General features: G+C 51.0%; 1 protein-coding gene across 1 annotated transcript in view; it reads left to right on the top strand.

Moving 5' to 3' along the window:
- The window catches only part of LOC135561951 (lipoyl synthase, mitochondrial-like), a 37,092-nt gene extending 16,111 nt beyond the window's left edge, over window positions 1-20,981 (top strand). Inside the window, exons 6-11 of the mRNA XM_065004482.1 lie at window positions 1,058-1,103; window positions 2,758-2,886; window positions 4,789-4,934; window positions 5,050-5,120; window positions 5,541-5,652; window positions 20,781-20,981. Of these exons, the coding sequence (XP_064860554.1) occupies window positions 1,058-1,103; window positions 2,758-2,886; window positions 4,789-4,934; window positions 5,050-5,120; window positions 5,541-5,652; window positions 20,781-20,833 (557 nt within the window). The 3' untranslated portion in view covers window positions 20,834-20,981. The remainder of the gene's footprint in view (window positions 1-1,057; window positions 1,104-2,757; window positions 2,887-4,788; window positions 4,935-5,049; window positions 5,121-5,540; window positions 5,653-20,780) is intronic.
- Window positions 20,982-25,000: the final 4,019 nt, after the last annotated feature.

Genomic DNA, 25,000 nt, shown 5'->3' with positions numbered 1-25,000 from the left:
TAGTGACTCCTCTAGCACTGAGATGCAGTGCCTTAGACCGCTGTGATACAGCCTGGAATCGAACCAGGGAGTCTGTAGTGACGCCTCTAGCACTGAGATGCAGTGCCTTAGACCGCTGTGATACAGCCTGGAATCGAACCAGGGTGTCTGCAGTGACGCCTCTAGCACTGAGACGCAGTGCCTTAGACCGCTGTGATACAGCCTGGAATCGAACCAAGGGTCTGTAGTGACTCCTCTGTTGAGATGATCCATTAGTCTTCCCTTTCCACTTCCTGTTTTATTTCTAGCACTGAGATGCAGTGCCTTAGGCGCCAGCCTGGAATCGAACCAGAGTCTGAACTCTTAGCACTGAATTTCAGTGCTTTATTTGATACAGTTGAATCGAACCAGGGTCTGTAGTGACGCCTCTAGCACTGAGACAGTAGCCTAGACCCTGCTGCCAACCAGGGTCTTAGACGCCTGGGCACTGAGATGCAGTGCCAGCCGCTGTGATACAGCCTGGAATCGAACCAGGGTCTGAGTGACGCCTCTGCCACTGAGATGCAGTGCCTTAGACCGCTGTGATACAGCCTGGAATTGAACCAGGGTCTTCATCCTTTCTAGCACTGAGATGCAGTCATTCATCCTCCATACAGCCTGGAATCGAACCAGGGTCTGTAATTAATCCATCTCTAATCCATGAGATTCAGTCCTTAGATTAATTCATCCATCCTCCATCCACCAGGGTCTGTAGTGACGCCTAGCACTGAGATCATCCATCTGTGATACAGCCTGGAATCACCAGGGTCTGTAGTGACGCCTCTAACACTGAGACGCAATGCCTTAGACCGCTCGCCATCGGGAGCCATGACTCAAATATCTTTTCGTTCTCTGTTGTCTTGATCCATTAGTCTTCCCTCTCCACTTCCTGTTTTATTTTTCATAGGACAGCCATGGCGTCCACCATCCAATGAAACTCTTTTCTGAACGTCTGCTGTTGATGTGAATCTTGTCTGACTGATCCCTCCATCTTAATGATGCCTGTCAACTGATTAATTAATGGGTCGTTGTGTTCCAGATATCCATCCATCATTTTGCCAAGATCGTTTCAACCTGAAGGAGAGGTACTCATCCATCATCCATCCATTCATCCTTTCAGCCATTAATTCATTCATCCATCCATCATCCATCCTTTCAGCCATTAATTAATCCATCCATCCATCATTCATCCTTTTATTAATTCATCCATCATCCATCCATCATTCATCTTTTCAGCCATTAATTAATTCATCCATCCATCATCCATCCTTTCAGCCATTAATTAATCCATCCATCCATCCATCCTTTCAGCCATTAATTAATTAATCCATCCATCCATCATTCATCCTTTTATTAATTCATCCATCATCCATCCATCATTCATCTTTTCAGCCATTAATTAATTCATCCATCCATCATCATTCATCCTTTCAGCCATTAATTAATTCATCCATCCTCCATCATTCATCCTTTCAGCCATTAATTAATTAATTCATCCATCATCCATCCTTTCAGCCATTAATTAATCCATCCATCATCCATCCTTTCAGCCATTAATTAATTCATCCATCCATCCATCATTCATCCTTTCAGCCATTAATTAATTCATCCATCCCTCCATCATTCATCCTTTCAGCCATTAATTAATTCATCCATCATCCATCCATCATCCATCCTTTCAGCCATTAATTAATTCATTCATCCATCCATCATTCATCCTTTCAGCCATTAATTAATTCATCCATCCATCCATCATCCATCCTTTCAGCCATTAATTCATTCATCCATCCATCCATCATTCATCCTTTCAGCCATTAATTAATTCATTCATCCATCCATCATTCATCCTTTCAGCCATTAATTAATTCATCCATCCATCATTCATCCTTTCAGCCATTAATTAATTCATCCATCCATCCATCATTCATCCTTTCAGCCATTAATTAATTCATCCATCCATCATTCATCCTTTCAGCCATTAATTAATTCATCCATCCCATCCATCATTCATCCTTTCAGCCATTAATTAATTCATCCATCATCATCCATCCTTTCAGCCATTAATTAATTCATCCATCCATCATTCATCCTTTCAGCCATTAATTAATTCATCCATCCATCATTCATCCTTTCAGCCATTAATTAATTCATCCATCCATCCATCATTCATCCTTTCAGCCATTAATTAATTCATCCATCCCTCCATCATTCATCCTTTCAGCCATTAATTAATTCATCCATCCATCATCCATCCTTTCAGCCATTAATTAATTCATCCATCCATCATTCATCCTTTCAGCCATTAATTAATTCATCCATCCATCATTCAGGAAGTCCCTTTCAGCCATTAATTAATTCATCCATCCATCCATCATTCATCCTTTCAGCCATTAATTAATCATCCAATCCGTAATGTCTCATTCCAGGAAGTCCCAGATCACGGTGGAATGTCTGACCCCCTGATTTCAACCACTCTGACTAAATGTCGTTGTCTCCTCCAGGAAGTCCCAGATCATGGTGGAATGTCTGACCCCCTGATTTCAACCACTCTGACTAAATGTTGTTGTCTCATCCAGGAAGTCCCAGATCATGGTGGAATGTCTGACCCCCTGATTTCAACCACTTTGTCTTCTGACTAAATGTCGTTGTCTCCTCCAGGAAGTCCCAGATCATGGTGGAATGTCTGACCCCTGATTTCAACCACTTTGTCTTCTGACTAAATGTCGTTGTCTCCTCCAGGAAGTCCCAGATCATGGTGGAATGTCTGACCCCTGATTTCAGAGGAGACCTGGCAGCGGTGGAGAAGATCGTCCAATCAGGGCTGGACGTTTACGCCCACAATGTGGAGACCGTCCGCGAGCTGCAGAGGTACGGGCCCTGACCCTTACGTGACCCTATTCCCTATACAGGGGGGTCGTTTGACTCGGGCCCTGACCCTTACGTGACCCTATTCCCTATACAGGGGACTACGTTTGACTCGGGCCCTGACCCCTACGTGACCCTGTTCCCTATACAGGGGGGTCGTTTGACTCGGGCCCTGACCCTTACGTGACCCTATTCCCTATACAGGGGACTACGTTTGACTCGGGCCCTGACCCCTACGTGACCCTATTCCCTATACAGGGGGGTCGTTTGACTCGGCCCATAGGGAACAGGGGGGGTGGTGTCGTTTGGGGACGCAAAGCATGGCTACACTGTTAAGACCCTGGTCAATATACCTCTACCTGTCTGTCTGGTCTCAGAATAACTATACCTGTCTGTCTGGTCTCAGAATAACTATACCTGTCTGTCTGTCTACCTGTCTGTCTGGTCTCAGAATAACTCTACCTGTCTGTCTACCATCAGGCTCTCTCTCCCTGACCTGCTCCACTGTGAACCCAATGAAAGGAAACAGCTGTAGCCTGGGTTCCAGTCTGTTTCTCCCTGACCTGCTCCACTGTGAACCCAATGAAAGGAAACAGCTGTAGCCTGGGTTCCAGTCTGTTTCTCCCTGACCTGCTCCACTGTGAACCCAATGAAAGGAAACAGCTTCAGCTGTAGCCTGGGTTCCAGTCTGTTTCTCCCTGACCTGCTCCACTGTGAACCTAATGAAAGGAAACAGCTGTAGCCTGGGTTCCAGTCTGTTTCTCCCTGACCTGCTCCACTGTGAACCCAATGAAAGGAAACAGCTGTAGCCTGGGTTCCAGTCTGTTTCTCCCTGACCTGCTCCACTGTGAACCCAATGAAAGGAAACAGCTGTAGCCTGGGTTCCAGTCCGTTTCTCCCATCATTCCAGTGTCCGTTCTCCCATCATTCAGTGTCATGACACCGAGTACAAGGAGTGGAATGTTAACACAACAGGTTCTGGATTCCAGGCTACTTCTATTTTTCTTCATGGATTCCCCAGTGAACCATATTTGTCCCCCCCCCCCATGGTGCAGTACACTTCCTGTCCACCAGGAAGGGGGAAGGAGACGATGGACTTGGTGTGAAGGAACTGTCTTTGTTAAGAGGTTAATACCGACTCTGACCAGCAGGTGGCAGCAAAACGCCCCCATTTTTTTAATAGAAACTTGACTGTTGGACCACGTCTATCCTAGACAATAACCTTCATATAATGGACTCTGGTCCATCTTAGTGCACTTCATAGGGAATAGGGTGCACTTCATAGGGAATAGGGTGCATGTCAAATGAAGTGCACTTCATAGGGAATAGGGATGCAGTTCAAATGAAGTGCACTTCATAGGGAATAGGGTGCACTTCATAGGGAATAGGGTGCACTTCATAGGGAATAGGGCTCATGGAAGTGCACTTCATAGGGAATAGGGTGCACTTCATAGGGAATAGGGTGCACTTCATAGGGAATAGGGCTCATGTCAAATGAAGTGCACTTCATAGGGAATAGGGTGCACTTCATAGGGAATATGGATGCAGTTCAAATGAAGTGCACTTCATAGGGAATAGGGTGCACTTCATAGGGAATAGGGTGCACTTCATAGGGAATATGGATGCAGTTCAAATGAAGTGCACTTCATAGGGAATAGGGTGCACTTCATAGGGAATAGGGATGCAGTTCAAATGAAGTGCACTTCATAGGGAATAGGGATGCAGTTCAAATGAAGTGCACTTCATAGGGAATAGGGCACCATTTGGGAATAGGTACACTTTTGCAGTTCCCTGAATACAGATCGGCACCAGAGGAACCGCCGAGTCTGAATATATTGTCCGTAACTTTTACTGACGGAAAAGAAATCATTTATATTTTCTTTCTATGACCTTTTGACCCCACAGACACGTCCGTGATCCGCGGGCGAACATCGACCAATCCCTGAATGTCCTGCGTCACGCCAAGGGCGTCAAACCAGACATTCTCACCAAGACCTCCATCATGTTGGGTCTCGGAGAGACGGACCGGCAGATCTATAACACACTGACCGGTACATACACACACACACGCACACACACACACACACGTCTGGGAGAGACGAACAGATATGATATATTTGTAACCAGTAACGGTGTTGTTGTTGTTGTTGTTGTTGTTGTTGACAGAGCTGAGAGAGGCAGGAGTGGATTGTCTAACACTGGGACAGTACATGCAGCCCACCAAACGCCACCTCAAGGTACACACACACACACACACACACACACACACAGAGACACAGAGACACACACACACAGACACACACAGACACACACACACAGAGACACAGACACACAGACACACACACACACACACACAGACACACACACAGAGACACAGACACACACACACACAGACAGACACACACACACACCACACACACACACACACACACACACACACAGAGCCAACCACCCAGGCAGCAGGATTTCAGTTCAGAATAACCATGTGTGTGTGTATGTCTGTGTGTGTGTGTGCGTGTGTCTGTGTGTCTGTGTGTGTGTGTGTCTGTGTGTCTCTGTGTGTGTGTGTGTGTGTGTGTGTGTGTGTGTGTGTGTGTGTGTGTGTGTGTGTGTGTGTGTGTGTGTGTGTGTGTGCGTGCGTGCGTGTGTGTGTGCAGGTAGAGGAGTATGTGACTCCTGAGAGGTTTGTCCACTGGGAGGAGGTGGGGAAGGAGATGGGATTCGTCTACACAGCCAGCGGACCCTTAGTGCGCTCCTCATACAAAGCAGGTGAGACACACAGAGACACGGAGACACAGACAGAGACAGAGACACACACAGAGACACGGAGACCCAGACACAGAGACACGGAGACCCAGACACAGAGACACAGAGACCAGACAGACACAGACCCAGACACACGGAGACCCAGACAGAGACACGGAGACCCAGACAGACACGGAGACCCACGGAGACCAGACCCAGACAGAGACACGGAGACCCAGACAGAGACACGGAGACCCAGACAGAGACCCAGACAGAGACACGGAGACCCAGACAGAGACACGGAGACCCAGACAGAGACACGGAGACCCAGACACAGAGACACAGACACGGAGACCCAGACAGAGACACGGAGACCCACACAGAGACACGGAGACCCAGACAGACACGGAGACCCAGACAGAGACACGGAGACCCAGACAGAGACACGGAGACCCAGACAGACACGGAGACCCAGACAGGACACGGAGACCCAGACAGACACGGAGACCCAGACAGAGACACGGAGACCCAGACAGAGACACGGAGACCCAGACAGAGACACGGAGACCCAGACAGAGACACACAGACAGACACGGAGACCCAGACAGACACGGAGACCCAGACAGACACGGAGACCCAGACAGACACGGAGACCCAGACAGACACGGAGACCCAGACAGACACGGAGACCCAGACAGAGACACGGAGACCCAGACAGAGACACGGAGACCCAGACAGAGACACGGAGACCCAGACACAGAGACGGAGACCCAGACACAGAGACACGGAGACCCAGACACGGAGACCCAGACACAGAGACCCAGACAGAGACACGGAGACCCAGACACAGAGACACGGAGACCCAGACAGAGACACGGAGACCCAGACAGAGACACGGAGACAGACCACGGAGACCCAGACAGACACAGAGACACTGAGACACAGAGACAGAAGACCCAGACAGACACCACGGAGACCCAGACAGACACGGAGACCCAGACACGGAGACCCAGAGACACGGAGACCCAGACAGACAGAGACACGGAGACACTGAGACACGGAGACCCAGACAGACACGGAGACCCAGACAGAGACACGGAGACCCAGACAGAGACACGGAGACCCAGACAGAGACACGGAGACCCAGACAGAGACACGGAGACCCAGACAGACACGGAGACCCAGACAGAGACACGGAGACCCAGACAGAGACACGGAGACCCAGACAGAGACACGGAGACCCAGACAGACACAGACCCAGACAGAGACACGGAGACCCAGACACAGAGACCCAGACAGAGACCCGGAGACACAGAGACACGGAGACCCAGACACAGAGACCACAGGAGACCACAGACACAGACAGACACGGAGACCCAGACAGACAGAGACCCAGACAGACACGGAGACACGGAGACCCAGACACAGAGACACGGAGACCCCACAGAGACACAGAGACCCACACAGAGACACAGAGACCCACACGGAGACCCACACAGACACGGAGACCCAGACAGACACGGAGACCCAGACAGACACGGAGACCCAGACAGACACGGAGACCCAGACAGACACGGAGACCCAGACAGACACGGAGACCCAGACACGGAGACCCAGACAGACACGGAGACCCAGACAGACACGGAGACCCAGACAGACACGGAGACCCAGACAGACACGGAGACCCAGACAGACACTGAGACCCACACAGAGACCCAGACAGACACAGAGACCCACACAGACACTGAGACCCACACGGAGACCCAGACAGACACGGAGACATTCTCCCCTCTCATTCTCCCCTCTCATTCTCCACCCCTCTCATTCTCCACTCCTCTCATTCTCCACCCCTCTCATTCTCCACTCCTCTCATTCTCCACCCCTCTCATTCTCCACCCCTCTCATTCTCCTCCCCTCTCATTCTCCACCCCTCTCATTCTCCACTCCTCTCATTCTCCACCCCTCTCCACTCCTCTCCTCTCATTCTCCACCCCTCTCATTCTCCACTCCTCTCATTCTCCACTCCTCTCATTCTCCTCCCCTCTCATTCTCCACTCCTCCATTCTCCTCCCCTCTCATTCTCCACCCCTCTCATTCTCCACCCCTCTCATTCTCCACCCCTCTCATTCTCCACTCCTCTCATTCTCCACCCCTCTCCTCTCCTCTCATTCTCCACCCCTCTCATTCTCCACCCTCTCATTCTCCCTCCTCTCATTCTCCCTCCTCTCATTCTCCTCCCCTCTCATTCTCCACTCCTCTCATTCTCCTCCCCTCTCATTCTCCACCCCTCTCATTCTCCACCCCTCTCATTCTCCTCCCCTCTCATTCTCCACCCCTCTCATTCTCCTCCCCTCTCATTCTCCACTCCTCTCATTCTCCACCCCTCTCATTCTCCACCCCTCTCATTCTCCTCTCCTCTCATTCTCCACCCCTCTCATTCTCCACCCCTCTCATTCTCCACCCCTCTCATTCTCCACCCCTCTCATTCTCCTCCCCTCTCATTCTCCACTCCTCTCATTCTCCACCCCTCTCATTCTCCTCTCCTCTCATTCTCCTCCTCTCATTCTCCACTCCTCTCATTCTCCTCCCCTCTCATTCTCCTCCCCTCTCATTCTCCACCCCCTCTCTCTCATTCTCCTCCCTCTCCACCCCTCTCATTCTCCTCTCCTCTCATTCTCCACCCCTCTCATTCTCCACCCCTCCTCCTCTCCTCTCATTCTCCACTCCTCTCATTCTCCTCTCCTCTCATTCTCCACTCCTCTCATTCTCACCCCTCTCATTCTCCCTCCTCTCATTCTCCCTCCTCTCATTCTCCCTCCTCTCATTCTCCTCCCTCTCATTCTCCTCCCCTCTCATTCTCCACTCCTCTCATTCTCCACCCCTCTCATTCTCCTCCCTCTCCCTCCTCTCATTCTCCTCCCCTCTCATTCTCCTCCCCTCTCATTCTCCACCCTCTCATTCTCCACCCTCTCATTCTCCTCCCCTCTCATTCTCCTCCCCTCTCCACTCCTCTCATTCTCCTCCCTCTCCACTCCTCTCATTCTCCTCCCTCTCATTCTCCTCCCTCTCATTCTCCACTCCTCTCATTCTCCTCCCCTCTCATTCTCCACCCCTCTCATTCTCCACCCCTCTCATTCTCCTCCCCTCTCCACTCCTCTCATTCTCCACCCCTCTCATTCTCCACCCCTCTCATTCTCCACCCCTCTCATTCTCCACCCTCTCATTCTCCACCCTCTCATTCTCCACTCCTCTCATTCTCCACTCCTCTCATTCTCCACTCCTCTCATTCTCCACCCCTCTCATTCTCCACCCTCTCATTCTCCACCCCTCTCATTCTCCACCCCTCTCATTCTCCACTCCTCTCATTCTCCACTCTTCTCATTCTCCACCCCTCTCATTCTCCACCCCTCTCATTCTCCACCCCTCTCATTCTCCTCCCCTCTCATTCTCCTCCCTCTCATTCTCCACCCCTCTCATTCTCCACCCCTCTCATTCTCCACCCCTCTCATTCTCCCTCCTCTCATTCTCCACCCCTCTCATTCTCCACCCTCTCATTCTCCACCCCTCTCATTCTCCACTCCTCTCATTCTCCACTCCATTCTCATTCTCCACCCCTCTCATTCTCCACCCCTCTCATTCTCCACCCCTCTCATTCTCCACTCCTCTCATTCTCCTCCCCTCTCATTCTTCTCCTCTCTCCACTCCTCTCATTCTCCTCCCTCTCATTCTCTCCCCTCTCCCTCCTCTCATTCTCCTCCCCTCTCATTCTCCTCTCCTCTCATTCTCCACCCCTCTCATTCTCTCCATTCTCCCTCCTCTCATTCTCCACTCCTCTCATTCTCCACTCCTCTCATTCTCCACTCCTCTCATTCTCCTCTCATTCTCCACCCCTCTCATTCTCCACCCCTCTCATTCTCCTCTCCTCTCATTCTCCCCCTCTCATTCTCCTCTCCTCTCATTCTCCACTCCTCTCATTCTCCACTCTCTCATTCTCCTCCCCTCTCATTCTCTCCTCTCCCTCCTCTCATTCTCCACTCCTCTCATTCTCCTCCTCTCATTCTCATTCTCCCTCTTCTCATTCTCCTCCCCCTCTCATTCTCCACTCCTCTCATTCTCCTCCCCTCTCATTCTCCTCCCCTCTCATTTTCCTCCTCTCCCTCCTCTCATTCTCCTCCCTCCTCTCCTTCTCATTCTCCTCCCCTCTCATTCTCCACTCCTCTCATTCTCCACTCTTCTCATTCTCCTTCTCCACCCCTCTCATTCTCTCTCTCATTCTCCTCTCATTCTCCTCCCCTCTCATTCTCCACTCCTCTCATTCTCCTCTCCTCTCATTCTCCACCCCTCTCATTCTCCACTCCTCTCATTCTCCACTCCTCTCATTCTCCTCCCCTCTCATTCTCCTCCCCTCTCCCTCCTCTCATTCTCCCTCCTCTCATTCTCCACCCCTCTCATTCTCCACCCTCTCATTCTCCACCCCTCTCATTCCTCACCCCTCTCATTCTCCACTCCTCTCATTCTCCACTCTTCTCATTCTCCACCCCTCTCATTCTCCACTCCTCTCATTCTCCACCCCTCTCATTCTCCTCCCCTCTCATTCTCCTCTCCTCTCATTCTCCACCCCTCTCATTCTCCACTCCTCTCATTCTCCACCCCTCTCATTCTCCTCCCCTCTCATTCTCCTCTCCTCTCATTCTCCACCCCTCTCATTCTCCACCCCTCTCATTCTCCACCCCTCTCATTCTCCACTCCTCTCATTCTCCACTCCTCTCATTCTCCACTCCTCTCATTCTCCACTCCTCTCATTCTCCACCCCTCTCATTCTCCACCCCTCTCATTCTCCACTCCTCTCATTCTCCTCCCCTCTCATTCTCCTCCCCTCTCCACTCCTCTCATTCTCCTCCCCTCTCATTCTCCTCCCCTCTCCACTCCTCTCATTCTCCTCCCCTCTCATTCTCCTCCCCTCTCCACCCCTCTCATTCTCCACCCCTCTCATTCTCCACTCCTCTCATTCTCCCTCCTCTCATTCTCCTCCTCTCATTCTCCACCCCTCTCATTCTCCACTCCTCTCATTCTCTCCTCTCATTCTCCTCCCCTCTCATTCTCCACTCCTCTCATTCTCTCCTCTCATTCTCCACCCCTCTCATTCTCTCCTCTCATTCTCCTCCCCTCTCATTCTCCTCCCCTCTCCACTCCTCTCATTCTCCACTCCTCTCATTCTCCTCCCCTCTCATTCTCCCTCCTCTCATTCTCCACTCTTCTCATTCTCCTCCCTCTCCACCCCTCTCATTCTCCCTCCTCTCATTCTCCACCCCTCTCATTCCTCTCATTCTCCTCTCTCATTCTCCACTCCTCTCATTCTCCTCCCTCTCATTCTCCACTCCTCTCATTCTCCACTCTTCTCATTCTCCTCCCCTCTCCACCCCTCTCATTCTCCCTCCTCTCATTCTCTCTCATTCTCCTCCCCTCTCATTCTCTCCCCTCTCCACTCCTCTCATTCTCCTCCCCCTCTCATTCTCCTCCCCTCTCATCATTCTCCACCCCTCTCATTCTCCACCCCTCTCATTCTCCACCCTCTCATTCTCCACCCCTCTCATTCTCCACCCCTCTCATTCTCCACCCCTCTCATTCTCCACTCCTCTCATTCTCCACCCCTCTCATTCTCCTCCCCTCTCATTCTCCCTCCTCTCATTCTCCACCCCTCTCATTCTCCACCCCCTCATTCTCCACCCTCTCATTCTCCTCCTCTCATTCTCCACTCCTCTCATTCTCCACCCTCTCATTCTCCACCCCTCTCATTCTCCACCCTCATTCTCATTCTCATTCTCCTCCTCTCATTCTCCACCCTCTCATTCTCCACCCCTCTCATTCTCCCCCTCTCATTCTCCACCCCTCTCATTCTCCTCCCCTCTCATTCTCCTCCCCTCTCCTCCTCTCATTCTCCTCCCTCTCATTCTCCTCCCCTCTCCTCTCCTCTCATTCTCCACCCTCTCATTCTCCACCCTCTCCTTCTCCACCCCTCTCATTCTCCACCCCTCTCATTCTCCACTCCTCTCATTCTCCACTCCTCTCATTCTCCTCTCCTCTCATTCTCCACCCCTCTCATTCTCCACCCCTCTCATTCTCCTCCCCTCTCACTCCTCTCATTCTCTCTCACTCTCCTCTCATCTCCACCCCTCTCATTCTCCCTCTCTCATTCTCCACTCCTCTCATTCTCCTCTCATTCTCCTCTCATTCTCCTCTCTCATTCTCCTCCCCTCTCATTCTCCTCTCCTCTCATTCTCCACCCCTCTCATCTCTCTCATTCTCCTCCCCTCTCATTCTCACTCCTCTCATTCTCCTCCCCTCTCCACTCCTCTCATTCTCCACCCCTCTCATTCTCCACCCCTCTCATTCTCCACCCCTCTCATTCTCCACCCCTCTCATTCTCCACCCCTCTCATTCTCCACCCCTCTCATTCTCCACCCCTCTCATTCTCCACCCCTCTCCACTCCTCTCATTCTCCACCCCTCTCATTTCTCCTCCCCTCTCATTCTCCACTCTCTCATTCTCCACCCCTCTCCACTCCTCTCATTCTCCACCCCTCTCATTCTCCACCCCTCTCATTCTCCTCCTCTCATTCTCCACTCTCTCATTCTCCACCCCTCTCCATCCTCTCATTCTCCACACCTCTCATTCTCCACCCCTCTCATTCTCCACTCCTCTCATTCTCCCTCTCCCTCCTCTCATTCTCCTCCTCTCATTCTCCCTCCTCTCATTCTCCTCCCCTCTCCACTCCTCTCATTCTCCTCCTCTCCAACTCCTCTCATTCTCCTCCTCTCATTCTCCTCCCCTCTCATTCTCCACCCTCTCATTCTCCACCCTCTCATTCTCCTCTCATTCTCCACCCCTCTCATTCTCCTTCTCCACTCCTCTCATTCTCCTCTCCTCTCATTCTCCTCCCCTCTCATTCTCCCTCCTCTCATTCTCCTCCCCTCTCATTCTCCCCCCTCTCATTCTCCCCTCTCATTCTCTCCCCTCTCACTCCTCTCATTCTCCTCCCCTCTCATTCTCCACCCCTCTCATTCTCCACTCCTCTCATTCTCCTCCTCTCATTCTCCACTCCTCTCATTCTCCACTCCTCTCATTCTCCACTCCTCTCATTCTCCACTCCTCTCATTCTCCACCCCTCTCATTCTCCACCCTCTCATTCTCCACCCCTCTCATTCTCCACCCTCTCATTCTCCACTCCTCTCATTCTCCCTCTTCTCATTCTCCACCCCTCTCATTCTCCCTCCTCTCATTCTCCACCCCTCTCATTCTCCTCCTCTCATTCTCCTCTCCTCTCATTCTCCACCCCTCTCATTCTCCACCCCTCTCATTCTCCACCCCTCTCATTCTCCACTCCTCTCATTCTCCACCCCTCTCATTCTCCACCCTCTCATTCTCCACCCCTCTCATTCTCCACCCTCTCATTCTTCCTCTCATTCTCCCACCCTCTCATTCTCCACCCCTCTCATTCTCCACCCCTCTCATTCTCCCTCCCTCTCCTCCCCTCTCATTTCCTCCCCTCTCCACTCCTCTCATTCTTCCCTCTCATTCTCCCTCCTCTCATTCTCCACCCCTCTCATTTCTCCCCTCTCCTCCTCTCATTCTCCTCCCCCTCTCATTCTCCTCCCCTCTCATTCTCCACCCTCTCATTCTCCACCCTCTCATTCTCCTCCCCTCTCATTTCTCCCCTCTCCCTCCTCTCATTTCTCCTCCCCTCTCCACTCCTCTCATTCTCTCCCTCTCATTCTCCTCCCTCTCATTCTCCACTCCTCTCATTCTCCCCCCTCTCATTCTCCACCCCTCTCATTCTCCACCCCTCTCATTCTCCTCCCCTCTCCACTCCTCTCATTCTCCTCCCCTCTCATTCTCCACCCCTCTCATTCTCCACTCCTCTCATTCTCCTCCCCTCTCATTCTCTCCTCTCATTCTCCCTCCTCTCATTCTCCACCCTCTCATTCTCCACCCCTCTCATTCTCCACCCTCTCATTCTCCACCCCTCTCATTCTCCACCCTCTCATTCTCCCCTCTCATTCTCCCTCTTCTCATTCTCCACCCTCTCATTCTCCTCCTCTCATTCTCCACCCCTCTCTCATTCTCCTCCCTCTCATTCTCCCTCCTCTCATTCTCCACCCCTCTCATTCTCCACCCCTCTCATTCTCCACCCCTCTCATTCTCCACTCCTCCTCTCCACCCCTCTCATTCTCCACCCTCTCATTCTCCCCTCTCATTCTCCACTCCTCCATTCTCCCTCCTCTCATTCTCCACCCCTCTCATTCTCCACCCCTCTCATTCTCCACCCCTCTCATTCTCCACTCTCTCATTCTCCACCCCTCTCATTTCTCCTCCCCCTCTCATTCTCCTCCCCTCTCATTCTCCTCCTCTCCACTCCTCTCATTCTCCTCCTCTCATTCTCCTCTCCTCTCATTCTCCCTCCTCTCATTCTCCACCCCTCTCATTCTCCACCCCTCTCATTCTCCACTCCTCTCATTCTCCACTCCTCTCATTCTCTCTCATTCTCCTCTCATTCTCCTCCCCTCTCATTCTCCCTCCTCTCATTCTCCACTCCTCTCATTCTCCACCCCTCTCATTCTCCACTCCTCTCATTCTCCTCCCCTCTCATTCTCATTCTCTCCCTCTCTCCACTCCTCTCATTCTCCACTCCTCTCATTCCTCTCATTCTCCCTCTCTCATTCTCCACTCTTCTCATTCTCCTCCCCTCTCCATTCATTCTCACTCCTCTCATTCTCCCTCCCCTCTCATTCTCCTCCCCTCTCATTTTCCTCCCCTCTCCCTCCTCTCATTCTCTCCTCCTCTCATTCTCATTCTCCTCCTCTCATTCTCCACTCTCTCATTCTCCCTCTTCTCATTCTCCTCCCCTCTCCATTCTCCTCCTCTCATTCTCTCTCATTCTCCTCCCCTCTCATTCTCCCTCCTCTCATTCTCCACTCCTCTCATTCTCCTCCCCTCTCATTCTCCTCCCCTCTCCACTCCTCTCATTCTCCACTCCTCTCATTCTCCACCCCTCTCATTCTCCACCCTCTCATTCTCCACCCCTCTCATTCCTCACCCCTCTCATTCTCCACTCCTCTCATTCTCCACTCTTCTCATTCTCCCCTCTCATTCTCCACTCCTCTCATTCTCCACCCCTCTCATTCTCCTCCCCTCTCATTCTCCTCTCCTCTCATTCTCCACCCCTCTCATTTTCTCTCCTCTCATTCTCCACCCCTCTCATTTCTCCCCTCATTCTCTCCTCTCATTCTCCTCATTCCCCTCTCATTCTCCACCCCTCTCATTCTCCCTCCTCTCATTCTCCACTCCTCTCATTCTCCCTCCTCTCATTCTCCACTCCTCTCATTCTCCACCCCTCTCATTCTCCACCCCTCTCATTCTCCACTCCTCTCATTCTCCTCCCCTCTCATCCCCTCTCCACTCCTCTCATTCTCCTCCCCTCTCATTCTCCTCCCCTCTCACTTCTCATTCTCCCCCCTCTCATTCTCCTCCCCTCTCTCCACCCCTCTCATTCTCCACCCCTCTCATTCTCCACTCCTCTCATTCTCCCTCCTCTCATTCTCCTCTCCTCTCATTCTCCACCCCTCTCATTCTCCACTCCTCTCATTCTCCTCCTCTCATTCTCCTCCCTCTCATTCTCCACTCCTCTCATTCTCCCTCCTCTCATTCTTCTCCTCCCCTCTCATTCTCCTCCCTCTCATTCTCCTCCCTCTCATTCTCTCCCTCCTCTCATTCTCCTCCTCTCATTCTCTCCTCTCATTCTCCCTCTCTCATTCTCCTCCCCCTCTCCCCTCTCATTCTCCTCCCTCTCATTTTCTCCACTCCTCTCATTCTCCACTCCTCTCATTCTCCTCCCCTCTCATTCTCTCATTCTCCCTCTCTCATTCTCCTCCCCTCTCCACCCCTCCATTCTCATTCTCATTCTCCTCTCATTCTCCTCCCCTCTCATTCTCCCCCTCTCCTCTTCTCTCATTCTCCCCTCTCATTCTCCTCCCCTCTCCACTCCTCTCATTCTCCACTCCTCTCATTTCTCCATTCTCCACCCTCTCATTTCTCTCATTCTCCCCTCTCATTCTCCATTCTCCCTCTCTCATTCTCCACCCCTCTCATTCTCCTCCCCTCTCATTCTCCACCCCTCTCATTCTCCACCCCTCTCATTCTCCACCCCTCTCATTCTCCACCCCTCTCATTCTCCACTCTCTCATTCTCCACTCCTCTCATTCTCCACCCTCTCATTCTCCACCCCTCTCATTCTCCACTCCTCTCATTCTCCACCCTCTCATTCATTCTCCACTCATTCTCTCATTCTCCCCCTCTCATTCTCCACCCCTCTCATTCTCCACCCCTCTCATTCTCCTCCCCTCTCATTCTCCTCCCCTTCTCCTCCATTCTCCTCCTCTCATTCTCCTCATTCTCCCTCCTCTCATTCTCCTCCCCTCTCATTCTTCTCCACTCCTCTCATTCTCCACTCCTCTCATTCTCCACCCTCTCATTCTCCACCCTCTCATTCTCCACCCTCTCATTCTCCCCTCTCCTTCTCCTCCTCTCATTCTCCACCCCTCTCATTCTCCTCCTCCTCTCATTTCTCCCATTCCCCTCTCATTCTCCTCCATTCTCCACCCCTCCATTCTCATTCTCATTCTCCCCTCCCCTCTCATTCTCCTCCCCTCTCATTCTCCATCTCATTCTCCCTCCTCTCTCTCCATTCTCCACCCCTCTCATTCTCCTCTCCTCTCATTCTCTCACCTCCTCTCATTCTCCCTCCCTCTCATTCTCCTCCCCCCTCTCATTCTCCCTCTCTCCTTCTCCACCTCTCTCTCATTCTCCACTCCTCTCATTCTCCACTCCTCTCATTCTCCACCCCTCTCATTCTCCACCCTCTCATTCTCTCATCCTCTCCTCTCATTCTCCCTCCTCCTCTCATTCTCCACTCCTCTCATTCTCTCCTCTCCTCTCATTCTCCACCCCCTCTCTCATTCATTCCACTCCTCTCATTTCTCCACCCCTCTCATTCTCTCTCACCCCTCTCATTCTCCACCCCTCTCATTCTCCACCCTCTCATTCTTCTCTCTCCCCTCTCATTCTCTCATTCTCCTCTCATTCCCCTCTCATTCTCTCCTCTCATTCTCCTCTCCTCTCATTCTCCACTCCCTCTCATTCTCCACCCCTCTCATTCTCCTCTCATTCTCCCCCTCTCATTCTCCACCCCTCTCATTTCCCTCCATTCTCATTCTCCTCTCATTCTCCTCTCATCTCTCCATTCTCCACCCCTCTCATTCTCTCCCCTCTCATTCTCTCCCCTCTCATTCTCCTCCTCCTCTCATTCTCCACCTCTCATTCTCCACCCTCTCATTCTTCTCCACTCCTCTCATTCTCCACTCTCATTCTCTCCTCTCATTCTTCTCTCACTCCCTCTCATTTCTCTCATTCTCCACCCCTCTCATTCTCCACTCCTCTCATTCTCTCCCCTCTCCTTCTCTCCCCTCTCATTTCTCCACTCCTCTCATTCTCCTCCTCTCATTCTCCCTCCTCTCATTCTCCACTCCTCTCATTCTCCACTCCTCTCATTCTCCACTCCTCTCATTCTCCACCCCTCTCATTCTCCCCTCTCATTCTCCACCCTCTCATTCTCATTCTCCTCCTCTCTCTCTCTCTCATTCTCCACCCCTCTCATTCTCTCCTCTCATTCTCCACTCCCTCTCATTCTCACTCCTCTCATTCTCACCCCTCTCTCCTCCACCCTCTCATTCTCCACCCCTCTCATTCTCCACCCTCTCATTCTCTCCCCTCTCATTCTCCACCCCCTCTCATTCTCACTCCCTCTCATTCTCCACCCTCTCATTCTCCACCCCTCTCTCTCTCATTCTCCTCCTCCTCTCCCTCTCATTCATTCTCCTCCCCTCTCATTCTCCACCCCTCTCATTCTCCTCCCTCTCCTCTCTCATTCTCCTCCCCTCCTCCTCTCATTCTCCACTCCTCATTCTCCACTCTCTCATTTCTCCCCTCTCCTCCTCTCATTCTCCTCCTCCCCTCTCATTCTCCACCCTCTCATTCTCCTCCCCTCTCATTCTCCACCCCTCTCATTCTCTCCCCTCTCTCTCTCTCATTTCTCCATTCCCCTCTCATTCTCCACCCTCTCTCACCCTCTTCTCCACTCCTCTCCTCCTCTCATTCTCACTCTCCTCTCCATTCTCTCCTCTCATTCTCCACCCTCTCATTCTCCTCCCCTCATTTCTCTCATTTCTCTCCCCTCTCATTCTCCACTCCCTCTCATTCTCCACCCCTCTCATTTCCACCCTCCTCTCATTCTCCTCATTCTCTCCTCTCATTCTCATTCTCACCCTCTCATTCTCCTCTCATTTCTCCACTCCTCTCATTCTCTCTCATTCTCCTCCTCTCATTCTCCACCCCTCTCATTTCCTCCCTCCACCTCCTCTCATTCTCCCTCTCATCCTCTCCCACCCCTCCATTCTCATTCTCCATTCTCCTCCTCTCATTCTCTCCCCTCTCATTCTCCACCCTCTCATTCTCCCTCTCATTCTCCCTCTCATTCTCTCAGTTCCTCTCATTCCTCAATCACCCTCTCATTCTTCTCTCATTTCTCTCATCCTCTCATTCTCCACCCTCTCATTCTCCTCCCTTCATTCTCCTCCTCATTCTCCTCCCCTCCTCTCATTCTCCAAATTCTCATTCTCCTCCCCTCTCCCTCTCCTCCTCTCATTCTCCTCTCCTCTCCCCTCTCATTCTCCTCCCTCATTTCCACTCCTCTCATTCTCCTCCCATTCATCTCTCCTCTCATTCTCCTCCTCTCTCTCCACCCCTCTCATTCTCCACCCCTCTCATTCTCCACCCCTCTGGGAAGATTCTCACTCCTCTCAGGGGGTCTCATTCTCCACCCCTCTCATTCTCTCCCTCTCATTCTCCACCCCTCTCATTCTCCTCCTCTCATTCTCCTCTCCATTCTCATTCTACCCCTCTCATTCTCCTCCTCTCATTCTCCACCCCTCTCATTCTCCTCCCTCTCAGTCCTCTCATCCTCCACCCCTCTCATTCTCCACCCCTCTCATTCTCCCTCCCTCTCATTCTCCACTCCTCTCATTCTCCTCCCTTCATTCTCCTCCTCTCATTCTCCACTCCTCTCATTCTCCACCTCCTGGGGAAGATTCTCCAGGGGGGTCATTCTCCACTCCTCTCATTCTCCTCCCCTCTCATTCTTCTCTCCCTCCTCTCATTCTCCTCCTCTCATTCTCCTCCCCTAATTCTCCATTCTCCTCCCCTCTCATTCTCCTCCCTCTCCTCTCATTCTCCACCCTCTCATTCTCTCCTCTCATTCTCCACCCCTCTCATTCTCCCTCCTCTCATTCTCCCCTCTCATTCTATTCCTCTCATTCTCCCTCTCATTCTCCTCCTCTGGGAAGATCATTCTCCACTCCTCTCATTCTCCACCCCTCTCATTCTCCACTCCTCTCATTCTCCTCCCCAGGATTTTCATTCTCCACCCCTCTCATTCTCCTCCTCTCATTCTCCTCCCTCTCATTCTCCACTCCTCTCATTCTCCACTCCTCTCATTCTCCACCCCCTCTCATTCTCCTCTATTCTTCCCCTCTCATTTCTCCACTCCTCTCATTCTCCTGGGACTCCATTTCTCATTCTCCACCCCTCTCAAATTCTCACCTCATTCTCCTCCCCTCTCATCCAATTCTCCTCTCATTCTCCTCCCCTCTCATTCTCCTGGGAATTCTCCTCCCCTCTCATTCTCCTTATCTCATTCTCCACTCCTCTATTCTCCACCTCTCAAGATTCTCCACCCTCTCATTCTCCACCTCTCATTCTCCACCCCTCTCATTCTCTCCTTCATTCTCCTCCCCTCTCATTTCTCCTCCCTCTCAAATCCACCCCTCTCATCTCATTTCTCACCCCTCTCATTTCCACTCCCTCTCATTCTCCACCCTCTCATTCTCCACTCCTCTCATTCTCCACCCCTCTCATTCTCCACCCTCTCATTCTCCACCCCTCTCATTCTCCACTCCTCTATTCTCACTCCTCTCATTCTCCACTCTCATTCTAATTCCACTCCTCTCATTCTCCACTCCTCTCATTCTCCACCCTCTCATTTCTCACCCCTCTCATTCTCCACCCCTCTCATTCTCCTCCCTCTCTCTCCCTCCTCTCATTCTCCTCCTCTCATTCTCCACTTCCTCTCATTCTCCACTCCTCTCATTCTCCACACCTCTCATTCTCACATTCTCCACCCCTCTCATTCTCCACCCCTCTCATTCTCACATCCTCTCATTAGAGGGGGACCTCTCATTCTCCACTCTCATTTCTCCACCCCTCTCATTCTCCCCCTCTCATTCTTTCTCCACCTCTCTCTCACTCCTCTCATTCTCCACCCCTCTCATTCTCCCTCCTCTCATTCTCCTCTCCTCTCATTCTCCACCTCTCATTCTCCTCCTCCATTCTCATTCTCTCATTCTCCTCTCATTCTCCACTCCTCTCATTCTCCAGGGGGCCTCCTCTCATTCTCCACCCTCTCATTCTCCACCCCTCTCATTCTCCACCCTCTCATTCTCCACTCCTCTCATTCTCCTCCCCTCTCACTCCTCTCATTCTCCACCTCTCATTCTCCCCCTCTCATTCTCCACCCCTCTCATTCTCCACCCCTCTCATTCTCCACCCCTCTATTTCTCCACCCTCTCATTCTCCACTCCTCTCCTCACCCCTCTCCCCCTCTCATTTCACCTCATTCTCCTCCTCTCATTCTCCACTCCTCTCATTCTCCACCCTTCCACTCCTCTCATTCTCCACCCTATCATTCTCCTCTCTCATTCCCTCTCATTCTCCACTCCTCTCATTCTCCACCCTCTCCACCCTCTCATTCTCCTCCTCTCATTTCCACCCCTCTCATTCTCCACTCCTCTCATTCTCCTCTCTGTCCTCTCATCCTCTCTCATTCTGTTCTATCTCATTTCCACCCCTCTCATTCTCCACCCCTCTGTTCTCCTCCTCTCAAATTCTCCTCTCCTCTCATTCTCCACCCCTCTCATTCTCACCTCTCATTCTCCACCCCTCTCCACTCCTCTCATTCTCCACCCCTCTCCACTCCTCTCTCTCAGGTGAGTTCTTCCTGAAGAATCTGTTAGAGAAGAGGAAGGCAGCGGCAGAATAACCTGATCACCTGAACTCACCTTTACCTGAATCCTGACGTCTCCTCCTTTCAGAGGCCTCTCTCCCTCCATAACGCTACTCTAGTTACACTGTATTACAATATAATATACTACAATATACTACAATATAAAGTTATCCGATCCAGAAAATGAGCTACTACAGGACTCTGTTCATGTTGATGTCTCTGTTCTGTACATTATAACCAGTGATGTAGTGGGGGTAATTATCTGGGAAGATAAAGGGGGTAATTATCTGGGAAGATAAAGGGGGGTAATTATCTGGGAAGATAAAGGGGGTAATTGCCTGGGAAGATAAAGGGGGTAATTGCCTGGGAAGATAAAGGGGGGTAATTACCTGGGAAGATAAAGGGGAGTAAATACCTGGGAAGATAAAGGGGGTAATTATCTGGGAAGATAAAGGGGGGTAATTATCTGGGAAGATAAAGGAGGGTAATTATCTGGGAAGATAAAGGGGGTAATTATCTGGGAAGATAAAGGGGGTAATTATCTGGGAAGATAAAGGGGAGTAATTACCTGGGAAGATAAAGGGGAGTAATTACCTGGGAAGATAAAGGGGGTAATTACCTGGGAAGACAAAGGGGGTAATTGCCTGGGAAGACAAAGGGGTTAATTACCTGGGAAGATAAAGGGGGTAAATACCTGGGAAGATAAGGGGGGTAAATACCTGGGAAGATAAAGGGGGTAATTACCTGGGAAGATAAAGGGGTAATTATCTGGGAAGATAAAGGGGGTAATTACCTGGGAAGACAAAGGGGGTTAATTACCTGGGAAGATAAAGGGGGTAATTACCTGGGAAGACAAAGGGGGTTAAATACCTGGGAAGATAAAGGGGGGTAAATACCTGGGAAGATAAAGGGGGGTAAATACCTGGGAAGATAAAGGGGGGTAATTACCTGGGAAGATAAAAGGGGGGGTAATTACCTGGGAATATAAAGGGGGGGTCGACCCTCCACTCCACCACAGGCTATAGGTGTATGATCCATATCAGTCAGCAACACACACATTCACACAGTCAACCTGAGTGGACCAACACATCAGGAGGGTAGAGGGGGACCACTTAAGGTCAGGTTGGATTTAAGTGGGACACCCATGGTGTGTGCAGAAGGAAGGTGTTGGGGGGTTCAGTGGTTGTTGGATTGGCAGTCCCAGATGCCATCCTATTCACTACTAGTAGTCCACTATATAGGGAATAGGGGGCCAGTAGTCCACTATATAGGGAATAGGGGGCCAGTAGTCCACTATATAGGGAATAGGGGGCCAGTAGTCCACTATATAGGGAATAGGGGGCCAGGAGTCCACTATATAGGGAATAGGGGGCCAGGAGTCCACTATATAGGGAATAGGGGGCCAGTAGTCCACTATATAGGGAATAGGGGGCCAGTAGTCCACTATATAGGGGGCCAGGAGTCCACTATATAGGGAATAGGGGGCCAGTAGTCCACTATATCGGTGTGTTGCTATGTGATCGGTGTGTTGCTATGTGATCGGTGTGTTGCTATGTGACTTGGAGTGTTGTTTTATAATGACTCACGGTTGTACATTAAAAGTATTAAATAATGACTTATCATTCCAACGTGTGTGTGTGTGTGTGTGTGTGTGAACAGAGCGGTCAGTGTGTCCAGGGCGGTGTGTGTGTGTGTGTGTGTGTGAGAGAGATTGGGGCCATATGAATCTAGTGGGTTAATGGACAGACTGAATACGTACCACAAAGCACCCTATTCCCTATGTAGTGCACTAGATAGGGAATAAGGAACTAGGGCCCATAGTGCACTAGATAGGGAATAAGGAACTAGGGCCCATAGTGCACTAGATAGGGAATAAGGAACTAGGGCCCATAGTGCACTAGGTAGGGAATAAGGAACTAGGGCCCATAGTGCACTAGATAGGGAATAAGGAACTGGGGCCCATAGTGAACTAGGTAGGGAATAAGGAACTAGGGCCCATAGTGCACTAGATAGGGAATAAGGAACTAGGGCCCATAGTGCACTAGATAGGGAATAAGGAACTGGGGCCCATAGTGCACTAGATAGGGAATAAGGAACTAGGGCCCATAGTGCACTAGATAGGGAATAAGGAACTAGGGCCCATAGTGCACTAGATAGGGAATAAGGAACTAGGGCCCATAGTGCACTAGATGGGGAATAAGGAACTGGGGCCCATAGTGAACTAGGTAGGGAATAAGGAACTAGGGCCCATAGTGCACTAGGTAGGGAATAAGGAACTAGGGCCCATAGTGCACTAGATAGGGAATAAGGAACTGGGGCCCATAGTGAACTAGGTAGGGAATAAGGAACTAGGGCCCATAGTGCACTAGATAGGGAATAAGGAACTAGGGCCCATAGTGCACTAGATAGGGAATAAGGAACTGGGGCCCATAGTGCACTAGATAGGGAATAAGGAACTAGGGCCCATAGTGCACTAGATAGGGAATAAGGAACTAGGGCCCATAGTGCACTAGATGGGGAATAAGGAACTGGGGCCCATAGTGAACTAGGTAGGGAATAAGGAACTAGGGCCCATAGTGCACTAGATAGGGAATAAGGAACTAGGGCCCATAGTGAACTAGGTAGGGAATAAGGAACTAGGGCCCATAGTGCACTAGATAGGGAAAAAGGAACTAGGGCCCATAGTGCACTAGATAGGGAATAAGGAACTAGGGCCCATAGTGAACTAGATAGTGAATAAGGAACCATTTGAGACATAACATATGCCCACTGATGTCCACAACTCTCCCTAAACTGACTTTAAATACGTGGTTAAGGACCCCTGTCTAGTCTGGGGACGTCCCAAACGGCTCCCTGGTCCCTACTCTGTATATATAGTGCACTACTCTTAGACCCCTGTCTAGTCTGGGGACGTCCCAAACGGATCCCTGGTCCCTACTCTGTATATATAGTGCACTACTCTTAGACCCCTGTCTAGTCTGGGGACGTCCCAAACGGCTCCCTGGTCCCTACTCTGTATATATAGTGCACTACTCTTAGACCCCTGTCTAGTCTGGGGACGTCCCAAACGGCTCCCTGGTCCCTACTCTGTATATATAGTGCACTACTCTTAGACCCTTGTCTAGTCTGGGGACGTCCCAAACGGCTCCCTGGTCCCTACTCTGTATATATAGTGCACTACTCTTAGACCCCTGTCTAGTCTGGGGACGTCTCAAACGGCTCCCTGGTCCCTACTCTGTATATATAGTGCACTACTCTTAGACCCCTGTCTAGTCTGGGGACGTCCCAAACGGCTCCCTGGTCCCTACTCTGTATATATAGTGCACTACTCTTAGACCCCTGTCTAGTCTGGGGACGTCCCAAACGGCTCCCTACTCTGTATATATAGTGCACTACTCTTAGACCCCTGTCTAGTCTGGGGACGTCCCAAACGGCTCCCTGGTCCCTACTCTGTATATATAGTGCACTACTCTTAGACCCCTGTCTAGTCTGGGGACGTCCCAAACGGCTCCCTGGTCCCTACTCTGTATATATAGTGCACTACTCTGTAGACCCCTGTCTAGTCTGGGGACGTCCCAAACGGCTCCCTGGTCCCTACTCTGTATATATAGTGCACTACTCTTAGACCCCTGTCTAGTCTGGGGACGTCCCAAACGGCTCCCTGGTCCCTACTCTGTATATATAGTGCACTACTCTTAGACCCCTGTCTAGTCTGGGGACGTCCCAAACGGCTCCCTGGTCCCTACTCTGTATATATAGTGCACTACTCTTAGACCCCTGTCTAGTCTGGGGACGTCCCAAACGGCTCCCTGGTCCCTACTCTGTATATATAGTGCACTACTCTTAGACCCCTGTCTAGTCTGGGGACGTCCCAAACGGCTCCCTGGTCCCTACTCTGTATATATAGTGCACTACTCTTAGACCCCTGTCTAGTCTGGGGACGTCCCAAACGGCTCCCTGGTCCCTACTCTGTATATATAGTGCACTACTCTTAGACCCCTGTCTAGTCTGGGGACGTCCCAAACGGCTCCCTGGTCCCTACTCTTGACCAAGGCCCATAGGGAAATACGATATAATTATAGGTTGAACACTAATACCTGAAGCAGTAACAAAGAGAGAGTCTGTGATGACAGTTCACATCTTTCTTTTATTTAAGTCGCAGGTTGATGACATCACCAGTCTATATAAAAAGGCAGGATATTA

The sequence above is a fragment of the Oncorhynchus nerka genome, linkage group LG18 (genome assembly GCF_034236695.1).
Source record: "Oncorhynchus nerka isolate Pitt River linkage group LG18, Oner_Uvic_2.0, whole genome shotgun sequence".
NCBI lineage: Eukaryota > Metazoa > Chordata > Actinopteri > Salmoniformes > Salmonidae > Oncorhynchus > Oncorhynchus nerka.
This window is presented reverse-complemented; position numbering and strand designations above follow the sequence as displayed.